Raw genomic sequence first — 13,101 nt, 5'->3', positions numbered from 1 at the left:
GGCCCCTCGCAAGGCACAGTCACTAGAACAAGAAAGTGTTACTAAACATTTTGCAGCCCTAGGCAGCTGCATGCTCTGCGTGGCTGGTGGTGGCAGTGCTGGCCCTGAATGTAGATTTACCTATCTCTCCCCCCCCATTAGGCTCATGTCCATCTCACTTTTTACCTTTGCACTGAGTTTGCCTAATTGCTTCTGCTTGGTGTGACTCCCATCGCTGAACACAGGCAGGTCTTGTCCTACTTTAGAGCAATCCATTACCAGTGGGGCAAAGGAGCAGCAGGTCTGGCAGCCCTTGGAGAGCAGCACGGGCTGAAATTGAATTTTGCTATTAGAAAATTCTAGGAGTGAAACAAAGAGTAAGTGAATGATACTGCTTGAACAGAGTGCCAGCAATGTTATTGTGTTGTGAGATTGTATGTGCAGTGTCAGAGGACAGTACTGAAGGGGGAGGAGGGAATGAACCATATTTATCCTTTGTTTAATTCCACTTAATTCGGTACGTTTATAATGCATCTGGCTCCGTTTTCACGAAACCGTTATTCTTAAGTATTATAGCTTTGCTTGTGCTTTCGTGCAGCATAAAAATGGAAGCTGCTTCAACTGCTGCTTCAACTGCAGAAGCAGCCGGGTTGAGTAAGCTTTAGAGGTAGAGCAAATTACTTCAAGCCCTAAAACATATGGGAGTGCAAAGGTATGCAACTGTCAACTAAACATGTTATAAAGAGACATCTTGCTAAGAGGTATGGTATTTTTATGCTAATCATTGTCATTGGTGCCTTCTCTAGATCTTTTTTCTATGTAACGGTTGTTTACACTCATCCGAAGTTAGTAATGGGCCTGATCTGGCATGCTCACACAAATACAGCTTCTCTCAGAAATCAGTTTGTATAGACTGGGGGCTTAGACGCATATTTTATTTGCAAACAGCTGGAACAGCTTAAGAAGTTACCGTACCACGCACTGTTGCCCCATGCAGGAGATTTCCATCCCTTGCTGGCGGAGGATGTCATGCAAACATTTTTGCTAATGCTAGCACAACACAGACTGACAGAGCCCACCCGCCGATTGCCCCAGCTCAGCTAGTGGGACAGTGTCTTCCAGGTATGGGGCAGTGACAGATGGTGGTCAGAAACAACACACTCGATCATCGCGGTTAGTCCCTGCTGGAAACTTGCTCATGTGCAGTTCTAGACTGAAACACTGCCCATGCTGCCCTGACAATGCTCTGCTTCCTGCACAAGGGTGAATTTCACTGATAATGGGTTTAGAATTGGGCGCTTGCATTGCAAACTTCTGAGGACGAGAGAAGTGGGGGGTTGTGGTCTCAGAAGTGAGTATATGACGTATCCTTGAGCTTTACAAATGGATGTAGAATAAGCACTGGTGTTTGATGTAAGTTCTTCCTAAATGTACTATGTTGTCTTATATTCAAGTATGATTGTGCCCCTTTCACTTTGCCTGTTGCAGTACGTACATGACATAATGATGGTTGAATTGCTGAACCGGTACAGACTGGGGCTGCATTTGTCTTTGCATGTATGACTTTTGCACCAAATGCCTTTAGTATGATCTGAAACTTACTCAAGCTTTAAATTCTTATTCAGGAGGTGCTTCTGGGCTGTCAGTGGCTGGGAGCGAGCTCAGATGAGCTTAACGATTATGTACAGTCTTGGGGAGAGGCAGCTAGACTGCAGAAAGCTACTTACAACATGCAAGTAAATGTGTTCTGCAATCCTGGACGCTCCATTTGAGATGGAGTTTGAAGTTCTGTGAAGAAGGACCAAAACACAGAATATGTAACTCAGGGTGAGATTCAAGAAATATTTTGTACAGCCAGGCTGAAGGTCCAAGCTTACCACATAAAGCATGCAAAGGACAGAAACAATTTTTCTAACCCCAAATCTGGTATCTGGATTTGTGAGGAAGGGTCTTTTTTAAGTCTCTTTTCAAGGATTGCTTTTTGAATCTTGTGACTTGAGCTTTTCTTAGGGAAGGGAAGGAAAGGAAATGGTGAGTTTCATTTTCTAGTTGGTAACCGTATGATCTTGGGGTTTTGGAGCAGTAGTTTTCAAGGCTCTCTCTGGGTCACTGATGTACTATCTGCTGATGGTTCAGTAAGAGCTGGCTGGCAGCTCAGTGCTCAACTCTTCCCCCCTCTTTCCTGCTGCAGAATTATTCTAAGAAATCAGAAACTCCTGGAGTTACCTTTTGAGATAGGTGATGGCTTTTGTTGCCATCTGAACATTAAATGATCACTAATGGGAAGAAAACTGCAAAAACGTGGCTGGGGGATCAGATTGCTCCACAAGGAAACGGGCTCCCCATAAGATGCAGATAATGCATGTGCAAGTCTGTGAGCAAACATATTTACACTCAGAGGGATATGTTTTGCACACTGCCATTGCAGACCAGTTCTATTAACAGGCTAGCCCAAACTGGGGGCTAAAGGTGGATCGTGAGGACTCTACTTAGCTCAGGCATGGAAAGCAGAACATTATTCATGAGGCATTTACTTTATTGCAACTAGCGGCTGCCAAGCCAGCTTCTTGTGTTGATGCAAAGAGGATGACAATTTTCACGTTGTAAACACCATGCATTAATCAGGGCACCTCAATATTATGCAAACAAAATGTATGTACTTACAAATACTTCCACTGTATTTGAATCAAAAATACATCACAAAAATGAGAGGGGTTATTGGGTTCATTTCATCAATCAAGAAATTTGGGACTCTACAGGCAACATTTCCCCTGAGGTTTGAGACATGTTTATCCTGTAACCGCTGCATATTCTCCAGATTAAAATGAAATCTTAAAATGTAAATAAAAATACACACTCTGTAAATCTGATTTGACAGTGAAAATCTTTTTGTGACAACAACAGGTCTTACTTTGTTAGATGATTAACTTGTAGAAAATGATCTGTAGGTTCTATTTCAGAGAGAAGTGCCATGTGAAATTTTGGCCTTGTATTTGTATTTTGACAGACTACAGAACTTTTGTGTAATTTTGTTTCAAAGGTAAGCAAATCCTAAGGAACACTTTTTTAAGAACGTGTTTTTTTCCTTAAATATCCTGGAAAATACATCCCTCAGTCCCACTCCTTCATTTGTTTTTAAATGGCTACCACCTTCATATTTTATACTATTTTAAATACTACTTTGATTAAGAAATGATAGCTATGATAATTTTTTAAAAATCAGCACTAAGACTCTTGTGAATAGATACCTAGGTGCACAGCAGTCGCGACTGTGAAGTTTTCCTACTATACAAAGGCACTTTTCTTAAAGCAAGATGTTTGGAGGAAATCTTGACTGATAGCCAGTCATATCTCATCATCCGATATCAGATGTATTTTTTCATGACTCTTCTTTTGACATGTACATATTTCAATGTCTTTTTTTTTTTCTCTTGTTCTACCCAGAGTTATTTCTGTGATGACACACATCACAGTATGTCTTTGGAATATGTCTTTGCAGCCCAGAATGGTTTTTAAAATTTTGTATCTAGGCTGGAGAAATCTCTGTCACTTCATTTCTAAACTTCTGGTTTTCTAGTGGAGGCACATGGTGGCTTTTTATGGCTGTGATACACTAGGCTATATATAAAAAAAAAAAAATTGAACTGGGATGTGAAGGCATGTGGCTTGCAGAGGAAACTTCCCCTGTGGCATCAAATAAAATTCTTGGTTCTCTATAGAACTAATAGACTCATTCTGTCCATACATGATGACCACTGTGTAACAAATCGGTGGGAAAGATTTCTGACCTAAGCCTACCTGAAATACACTCTAATTTATTTCTTTAACCTAAAAAAAGCTACATAAAGGATAGAGTGATACCATGGGATCAATAACAACTTTGAAATCAAGACATTTTCTCAAGTGTATGGTATTTAATAATTTTTAAAAAGCTTATTTTTTAACATGGGAAATAAGACATTCTGCTATTAAAAAAGATATCAAATAGAGGAAATAATGATAGGCTTTAGGATGCGAGAGTATTTGTAAATACTAGCACTCTCTAGGTTCTCTGTGTAGTCACGTAAAAGTGCATGGAAGTCTTTTGCAGTGCTGCGTATTTATCTTTCTGCATGGGTTTTTTTATGCCTTGTGGGCTGTATGTACAGAATAGCTGCCTATACACTGATGCGGCATATTGCTGGTATTTTTTTTATTCCTTGGTTTTTAACTCTCTTGCCCGAGAAAGAGGATTTTCCATCCAGCTTGTTTACTTCATGATTTATGTCTAAATTGACAGAGTCCTTCGGAGGCATTCGTGTTAAATTTGAAACAAACATATTTAATGCTCGTGTTGTAATAAAACAGCTAAAAGAGCAGATTAAAAAGATATGCACAGAGGGGTCTGATTGATTGAGGGATTGATTTTACTACTTTTCCCGTAGGTGGGTAGTGATGGCTGTAAATCTCTTGATAATCATTTCAGAAGCACCTTCATCAATAAACTCAAAAGGGACAGCTAGGTGTAAAGATTTGCCAGCCATCAGGTCAAACAAAAGGCAGCAAATGTGTAAAGAAAGAATTGAATTAAATAATCCCACCTTGGCCGGTAATGGCAATAGTCATGTTCATTTTTGTCTCGGGGGCGGGGGAGTTCCCTATCACTGTGATTCTCTGGGATTTGGGGGGAGAGAGAGGGGGAGGCTTTTTCCCTCTTTTTTTTTTTTTTTTCTTTGGCTCAACCCGTATTGCTTACGATTCAATTATGCGGCTAAAAGCTTGTGTTTGTGAGCAATGATCAATTATTAGTTGTCAGTAATAACGGAAAAGGATTCAGTTCTGGTGCCCCCCCCCTTCTTTTTTTTTCTGGGGAATTATCACGAGAAAATAAATCCAAAAAAAAGGAAGAGAGCAAGGAGCGGGGGGAGCTGACAGCATGTCCACAAAAGTAGTCATACCTGAACCCACACGGTCACAGGACTTGCAACGTCCATATTGAATAGCGTGATCCAGGCTATTGATAATAAAACAATTCCAGATAGCTGGTGCTCGCTGCCCCTGGGTAGCTGCACCCCAGGACTGTCTCAAAAGTTTATTATATATCGGAGCACAAAGCCAAGTTCCCAGCTGACTGCAGCACCTGGAAGCCCCTAATTACACACATTTCTAAAATATATGTACCCTAAGTTAGCTGAAAAACGGTTTACTTGAGAGGTCAGCTGTAGTGACGTTTGAAAGTCTTGTGCAGTGTATCTTTTTTAGTTAAAAAAATAAAAAAAGAAAGAAAGAAAAAGGAGAACATAGAAGGCGAAGAGAGGGAAGAAAAAACCCCCAACAAAAAAGAACCACTGCCCAGCTAACTGAAACCCGGGTATTTTTGCAGTGCGAAGATGTGAACGGTTGGATTATAGGGAGAAAGCGTTTCCCTGACAGTGCTTTAATTGCTGTGCAGAGGCAGCGAGGAGCCGGAGCGGTGCCGCAGGTTGGGCTGACCCTCCGGCTGCCTGCACCGGCAGCGCGGCTGGCTCCACGCACAGTCCGCCCGCCGAGCTGCTCCAGGGGGGGAAATTCCCAGAAAATATGAAATCAATTGGATTTCCCCCCCGGATCGTTATTAACGATGTATTATAACTATGCGGGGACGGTGTAGCTTTTAACCCCTGCGTGTTAAGGGTGTTGCGTCTAATCGCAAACCTTAATAACAATAATCCAGCCTAGTGTGTTGCATCTCATTGGAATCGTCTCTCAGCAGAATGAACTGCAAATTATCCCCTGTTTACCATCTCCCTTCAGTGCTCATCTCAATGAACTGGAGATCGATCCCCACCAGGGGTGTCTTCCAGCCAGGCTGATTTGCATTGAAGCACATTAGAAAGCCTCCCACCTCCATTAAAAAGAATAATCCGGGGGGGGGGGGGGGAAGAGAAAAAAATCTCCAAGGTGTAGCGGGGAGGGAAAAATATCTGTCACTGTCATTTGGAGCTTCGAGAGGGAAAACCCAAGATCAGAGTATTTACGCTTGTGAACTCTCACAACTTCTGTTAGAGACAATGACGTTTAATTGATGTATTGCTATCAACAACAATAAAGACCGATTTTTCTCTAGCCCTGGCAATGCTGCTCTGCCCCCACCCTCTCCCCACCCCTCCCGGCCCCCAGCGAAGGAGAGGAAAACAAACAATAAATAATCAAGCGGTCCTAGATGAAATACCAGGCGCCGCTTTATACACTAGCGAGGGAGAAGAGAAACGAAAAAAAGAAAGTTATAAAACTTAATTTCTCCAGATTAATTTATTTTTCTTTAAACCACTGTTTTTCTTCTTCTTGGTGCTGTTGTTGCTTTTTAATTACCAGTCCACGGCCGCCTTTTTCCAGCCAAGAAGCAAAGGTACTGCGCATCTGGGGAAATTTGTCTTAAGCTTAATCGACAAATGTATAATGAAATTGTAAACGCGAATAATTTTGGGAGAGCGGCTAGATTAGAAACCGTGGGAAGCTAATGGAGTGATTGATACAGTTAGAAATACAGACACAGATGTGTAAATAGATCCGCGTGGGTATTTTGTGTGTATCTACATGTGGCTAGCTATCAGTAACGTGTGCGTTTCTATACGTTCAGGTTCGGTTTCTTTCCCACTGTCTCAGGGTAAGGAGGGTGACAGCCTGCGCTGAGTGTATCCATCTCTGCTGAAACATCTCTTTAAATATTCAGTGAAAAATAATGTCATGTGAAGTACCACCTATAGCAACATTATTATCTTCATTCTTCAACATCATCCCCGCTGATAGCTTCGTTTGTCTTTTTCTCAAAATCTACTGTACCCAATGCTGCGGGGAGGGAGGGGGCTCGCCCTGTGCAGAAATGAAAAGAAGCGTCAGTGACCACTTTGCAACGCTGACTAAATACTGGAGTGGCACCTGGGAGGCTTTTTCGGTTCGTATGCGTTTGTTTGTTTGTTTTTTGCGGCTGTTGGTTTTTTTCACCCTTCTTGCTAAACGTTTTACAGTCTCTTTCGTTTAATTATGAGAAGAAAACGCGAGTGAGCCGCTTCCTCGAATGGGAAGATTTCTCCCTCTCTCCCTCTCTAGGTTTTACCGGCTCATTTGAAATTGAAATGAGTTGTATCTGATCAGCCGCTTGCTTTTACAGGGAGTTTGTTAATATTAATAGGGGAAAAAGGAGTAGCTTCTATAGAAGAGTAAATAATCCAGCGGGGGGAGTGGGAGGAGAGAGCACTAGATGGGTCAGGGTGGAGGAAAAGAAATCGCCTGCGCTCCCGCTTCTCCCAGCTCAGCTTATTTCACAGAGTAACTTTTCGTGCACGGACCGCAGTGACACGCGAAGGGGTGTGGAGAGCAGGGAGCGTCGTGAGCGCAGGGGGAACACGCGCCATTCATCCGCCGTCTATGTGTGTCGTTGGATGAACGAGACATTAAAAATAGCGTTGTCTAGAGCCTCTTTGCAACCATACTTTTTATTTCAAGATCGTGAAATTTCTTCGTACGAGGTTCCTCCTCTGGAAGTAACACCCGGGCGTAAAAGTTTGATGCATGATGTGTTACGCGGTAGGAGTGCGGTGCCCGCACGGTCCTGGTGCTATAAATACTCAGCACTAGGCACGAACCGCGACCCAGGGGAGCGCACGGGCACACTGGCAGCCGGCCCGGCCCGGCCCGGCCCGGCTGAGCCCCAGCGCCAGCCTCTCCGCGCCTGGCCCGCCGCGCAGCCCAGCGCCAAAGTTAGCGAAGTTTGGCCGGTCCCGCGCAGCGTCCGCGGCGGTTCCGCCTGCGCGCACGCCCAGCCCGCAGCCTCCTGCGCGGGGGACCCGCGGGCCGCTCCGCGCCCCCCGCCCCCCGCCGCCAGGCTCTGCGCTGCCGGGGGCGCCTCCGGCAGGCAGATGCGCATCGCTCCCGCGTCCGAGGGGGAAACAAAAGTCAGGAGCGGTCCCGCGGGGGAGCGGAGGCACCCGTGGCGCCGGGAGGGGCAGGGAAAGGCGGAGGGGGGAGCGGGGGCGCGGAGCGGGGCCGCGGAGCGGGGCGCGCCGCCCGCCCCCAGCCCTGGCCTCGCCGCCGCTCACACCGGCCTTCCCCGGGCGGCGGCGGGCGGATTGACTCCCGGCGCAGCCAACCGGCGCGGCGCGGCGGCCGGGGGCGGAGCGGCCGCCTGGTCCGCCCGCCGCTCCCGGCGGCGCCCTAATTGTCCTGGGAATGTGTGAGATAAAAAACAAACCCTTCCTATTTTCAGCACCCCTCGGGCCCGTGATATATGGAAAGAGAAGGGGCGGGGGGGGGGGGAGGCGGGCGAGAGCTGGGGGAGGGCGAAAATGGATCTTTATTTGCAAACGCGGGGACAAGAAGGAAAAAACCCCAACAAGAAAAAAAAAAACAACCAAAAAGCAAACACCCGAAACTTTTTGCAGCAGCGGGACGGAGCGAGCGGCGGTGCGCGGGGTCGGGCGGCAGCCGGAGCGGGGCCGGGAGCGGGGCTCTCCCCGCTCAGACACTTGCCGGGCGCCGCCGGGGTGCGGGGGCCGCCCCTCCGGGCCCGCTGCTCCCCGCCGACCGCCCCCCCAGCCGTGCGTCCTCCCCTCCACCGATTATTGCTTACCCTGCCCTCCCTCCGCGGGTCGGGGCTTTGGTCGAGGCTGGTGGGGGTGGGGGGAGAAGCTTTTTTAAGGAAAAAAAAAATTGAAAGAAAAAAAAAAGGAAGAAAAAAGTGAAATACAGCGCAAAACTGAGGGAGGGAGGGAGGCGCTGGGAGCCCGTCGGGGCTGGAGGAAGGGGCGAGGGGAGACACATTCCTATAGTAACCGGCATGGCGCGATGCAGCCCCAGCTGGTTGCTAAGAGGGTTAAACTGTATCCAAACAGCTTTGGGGAAATCCAGCCCCTTCTCCTGCCACATGGATCGACTCATTGGGTGGGAGCGGCGGAGAGACAAGGGTCTCCAGCAAATCAGCGCCTAATTGATTAAGGCGAGCTGGTTTGAATAGAGCTGGCCATGTGCCAATCGCCTTTCAAAGAGCCCCTCTATGATTAATCGCAATGCATTATTGATAATCATAATTATAGCAGGACACATGCGCGGTGCGCGGAGGACTGGGGAGGCTGGGGGGGGGAGGCTCGATTTCCGTAATTTTGAGAAGATTTTTTTTTAGTAATTTTTTATTCTGCCCCAGCTGATGTTTGAGCCAGCATGTCGCGGAGGAAGCAGGCGAAGCCTCAGCATTTCCAATCCGACCCCGATCTGGCCTTGTTATCCCAGCGAAATGGTGAGTTCTTCTCCTCTCCCTCGCACACATTTTAACACAAACACACACAAAATAGATCAACTTACCTTGCGGGGAGACGGGACCGCGCCGGGCAGCGGAGCGGGACAGCTGGATCTCCCGGAGTTACGTGCGGGGGGGTTCCTTCTGGGGTTTTGGTCCAAGTTCTTGGCTTTTATTTTATTTTTACTCAGGGTTTTGTTTCGCCTGTTTCTTAACGAAACTCCAAACTCTTTCCGTTTTTTGATGTTTTCCCTCCGCCCTCCCCCCGCGGGGCGGTCTGGCATCCTGAGCCCGCGGGAGATGGATCCGCGCCCCGCGGAGCGGGGGAACAAAGTGGGGCTGCCGCGGGGCGGCTGATCCTGGAGCCCTGCGGGACGGATGCCCCGTCCGGCCACACACGCTGCCCGCGCCGTCCCCCCGAAAGGGGCGGAAAACACCCCCCGGGCACCCACTTTCTCGCCCCCCCCAAACACCCCCGCGGTCCCACCGAGCGGGGGACGCTGCCCCGCCGCTGAGCAGCCCCGGCCTCCGGCTGCACCAAAAGCTTCCTGGAGGCGGAAAAGTTGCCGCCGCCGGGCCGGGCCGGGCCGCGGAGGGGGGGGGGGGGCGGGGGTCTCCCCGTTCCGGGAGCCGCCGCGCCGGAGGGGAGTCCGCGGCCGCCAGCGCGGAAGCTCCGGGCAGCGCGGGGGCTTGTTTTCTTTCCCTAAGGTTCCTTTTTATTTTTATTTCTTTCTCCGCTTCCCCCTCCCTTCCAAGTCGGTGAGCGAGGAATAAACGCTGGCTTTGTGTCCGCCAGGATTTGGAGAAGGAGCGTGTGAAATATCTTTTTTTTTTCTCTTTTCTTTTCTTTCTCCCCCCCCCCCCCCCCCCCCCCCTTCCTCCCCACCTTTTCCCTCCGCCTGCGGGAGCAGGGGGATTTCGGAAGAGTTCGGCGCAGCCCGGCGGGCGGCGGAGGGGGACGTGCCCTACCCGTACCTGTACCGGGACGCGGGGTGACAAGTGGTCGGCGAGAGCCGCGGCCGGGAAGGCGGGGGCTGGCGGGGGCGCTCGGCCCGGAGGCAGCATCCCCCCCCCCCCGCGCCCGCCGCCGCCCAGCCGGTCCCCCCAGCGGCCATGCGGCGGGCGAGCGCCGGGGGCGGCGAGGGGACCCGCCGGCGGCAGGCGCGCAGGGCGCCACGGGGCAGAAGCGCTTCAGGCGGGCAGGTAAGGGCGGGCCGGGGCGCGGCGGTGCCCCCTTCGCCGCCCGGCAGCGCCTCGGACGTCCCCCGGCAACTTCCCGAGGAAGCTTTGGCGCGGGGCCCTCCGCTCCCGCGGTCGCTCCGCGTTCCGGCCGCGCCGGCTGCCCTGGGCCCGCCGAACTGCCTCCCGGCTCGGCGGCGGCGGCGGCCCCGCGAGCGGCGGTGCCGACCGCGGTGCCTGCGCCCCTCGGCTGCGCGGGGGCGAAACGCGGGGCGAGGATCCCGGGGTCGGCGCGGTGAATCAAGTCGGAAAGTTTGCGGGATGTTGTCCCGCCTCTGTGAGAGTTTAGCCGGCTTCTAAAATCCCTGGGACGCCCTCTTCGTAAAACCAGCAAATACATAAGCACTCGCTTCGCGTAGCTCTGCCGAAACATTTCTTACAAGTCACTCGGTTCCTGGGAGGCGACTTCTGTTTTTTAGCTGAGTTTCGTGCGCTGTGAGTGCACTCGAGTTTTGCCGTTCGCTCAGCGTAATCCCCTTTCTCATCTCAGTAAACGCATTTCTTTTTCTTCCGATATTATTTCTACTTCCGCTTGAAGTTCGGAGCAGGAGTTGGGGAAAACGTTACGTTTTCATTTGTCTTTCATCGGCCTCCTATGAAACAATTTGGAACTTCTTAAAGTGAGCAGAGAAAGGGAAAGCTGAGATGGAAATGATCTTGCTGGGAAAGCAGAGAGGGATTTTTTCACATCTTCACTTTGTGCGATTGCATCTTTTGACTGACGTTCGCTGTCTGTTTTTGGTTTGGGTAGATGGAACAGGTCAAAACACCTCCGAGCATCTTTTTTTTAAAAGTAGCCGTTTTCTTCTGGTTTTAGTCTCTTGATCTGATTTTGCACATCATTTTCAAATGAAAGACAGTGGGAGTGTGAGAAAGGAATGTTAACTGAGCAGCTTTCCTGCCTGTTGCTAAAGGATGTACTTCACGTAAGTTGGATTTTGCCTGAAAAGCTGTCATGGAAGTGAAGCTTTTGTTTAGTTTGCATGGCTATCCTAAGTTAAGTAAGTAAATAACAAAGTTTATTATTTTTGAAAAATACCGACCGGTTTCCTAGGTAAAGCAATGTTCTTTACTATAAAATCTGTAGGAGCCTCCCCCCCGCCCTTCTCAAGTAATGCTTTTAGGTTATGGCTGCTTTACATGGTTAGACGGTAAGTTTTGAGTAAGTTGCCTAGAGGGTGTGTTTTTGTCATGATGTTTCAGGATTCAGAACGCTGTAATAATATTAGCATAGAGCTACCCTCTGCCTTTCCGGGGTCCCCAGCCCTGGCAGCTGCTTCCCACTTGAACCAAGACAGGGTGGGTGAGCTACGTGGAAGACGAGTCTGCATGATATGTCTTAAAATTGCAAAACAAAACTTCGAAGTTCCAAGCGCTCCTTTCTTCTCCTTTCATACTGTGAATTCAGGTTTGCTAATTCATCTAATAGTTTGCGCAGGATTCAGGCAAATGTAGCATCGCTAGTCCTTAAAGCACTTGCAGTAAGGTACTGCTGGGCAGTATTTTGGGCAATGAATAGAGTGGCCCCGTGAAAATTTCTTGCGTCTGATTTGAATTCTGGTTTGTGAAAAATTTCTGCTATGGTTTCGTACCTAAAGATTGATAGGGAAAAAAGTTCCTCAGACTGCAACAGTGTGGGTTTTTGGTTTTGGTTTTTTTTTTTACTGCTCTCTCTTTTTTTCCAAAGTTCAAAGCTCGTGCAGTTCACTCTTAGCAGGAAGACTTTCCACTTAAAATGTGTTTTTGGTTCCATCAATGGATAAGCAAGTTTACTCTTGTAAAAAATCCTGTGCACGTTTGATAAATTTCGTATTAGATTAACCAGAACAGCTCTCAGATTAATAGCAGAAATAACTTGCAGCGTAAATTATATTCAACAAGTAACTAATTACTGGTAGGAAGTGGGCAGGAGATTGTGGGATTATTTCCTTTTGTTAATAACTCCAGCCACTTTCGTGACATTTTAGAATTTTTTTTTTTTTTTAGTTAGTTGGAATTGCATTCCCAATTGTAAAAGAATATTCTTGGAGTGTAATTTTCAAAAAAGGTGTATTGGAGAAATAAGCCAGCTAGACTTTGAGGAAGAGAAAATGTTTGCTTCTCTTCCATATAAAGGCTTGTCAGAACCACTGCCTTTTCATGTCAGTAATGGATTTTGGTAAATTCCTGCTGCAGCATTATGATCATCCACGTAATTGTTACTGGGCCCATGAAATGAGAGAAATTATGATCGCTTCCTTTAGTAAGATCTGAAGGACAGGATGCTTAAGAGAAATAATTGCTTAGTTAGGCTGCTTTTAGTTTGTTACATAATTAGGCCTTTTTGTGCGATAACTGCAGTCTGTCGGTTCAGAATACAGACACTTGTGTTTTTTCCAAAGGTGAGCCTAAAGTGTAGAGGGCCTTGTGAAATATCACTTATGCAGATGCAATTCAGAAATAATTACTGAATCCCATATGGTGGAAGTTGTCTAAAACCCGGTGTTAGTTCAGACCCATTTTGTATGTGTTTCCCCTACATAACCCGCATCATTGTCTCGCTGCAAAATATTTATGGTTTAGTTTGTACCTTATTTATCTTTTTGATGCTAAGTAGCATCTGGCTCCCCGAGGACAAGCCCTCCTGTATATTT

The 13,101-nt window shown here is 48.1% G+C and overlaps 1 protein-coding gene across 4 annotated transcripts in view; it reads left to right on the top strand.

Annotated features, from left to right (window-relative positions):
* Positions 1-331: 331 nt before the first annotated feature.
* SALL1 (spalt like transcription factor 1) overlaps positions 332-13,101 on the top strand; it is a 23,415-nt gene continuing 10,645 nt past the window's right edge. The window contains exons 1-2 of one of the 4 annotated variants that reach the window (XM_052796949.1): positions 332-356; positions 9,137-9,229. In XM_052796949.1, coding sequence (XP_052652909.1) covers positions 9,154-9,229 — 76 coding nt within the window. In that variant the 5' untranslated portion in view covers positions 332-356; positions 9,137-9,153. Of the gene's footprint in view, positions 357-8,757; positions 9,045-9,136; positions 9,230-10,317; positions 10,433-13,101 lie in introns of those variants that run through there. The other 3 variants (XM_052796948.1, XM_052796947.1, XM_052796950.1) reach the window with 3 other exon arrangements.

The sequence above is a fragment of the Harpia harpyja genome, chromosome 9 (assembly GCF_026419915.1).
Source record: "Harpia harpyja isolate bHarHar1 chromosome 9, bHarHar1 primary haplotype, whole genome shotgun sequence".
Taxonomy (NCBI): Eukaryota; Metazoa; Chordata; class Aves; order Accipitriformes; family Accipitridae; genus Harpia; species Harpia harpyja.
This window is presented reverse-complemented; position numbering and strand designations above follow the sequence as displayed.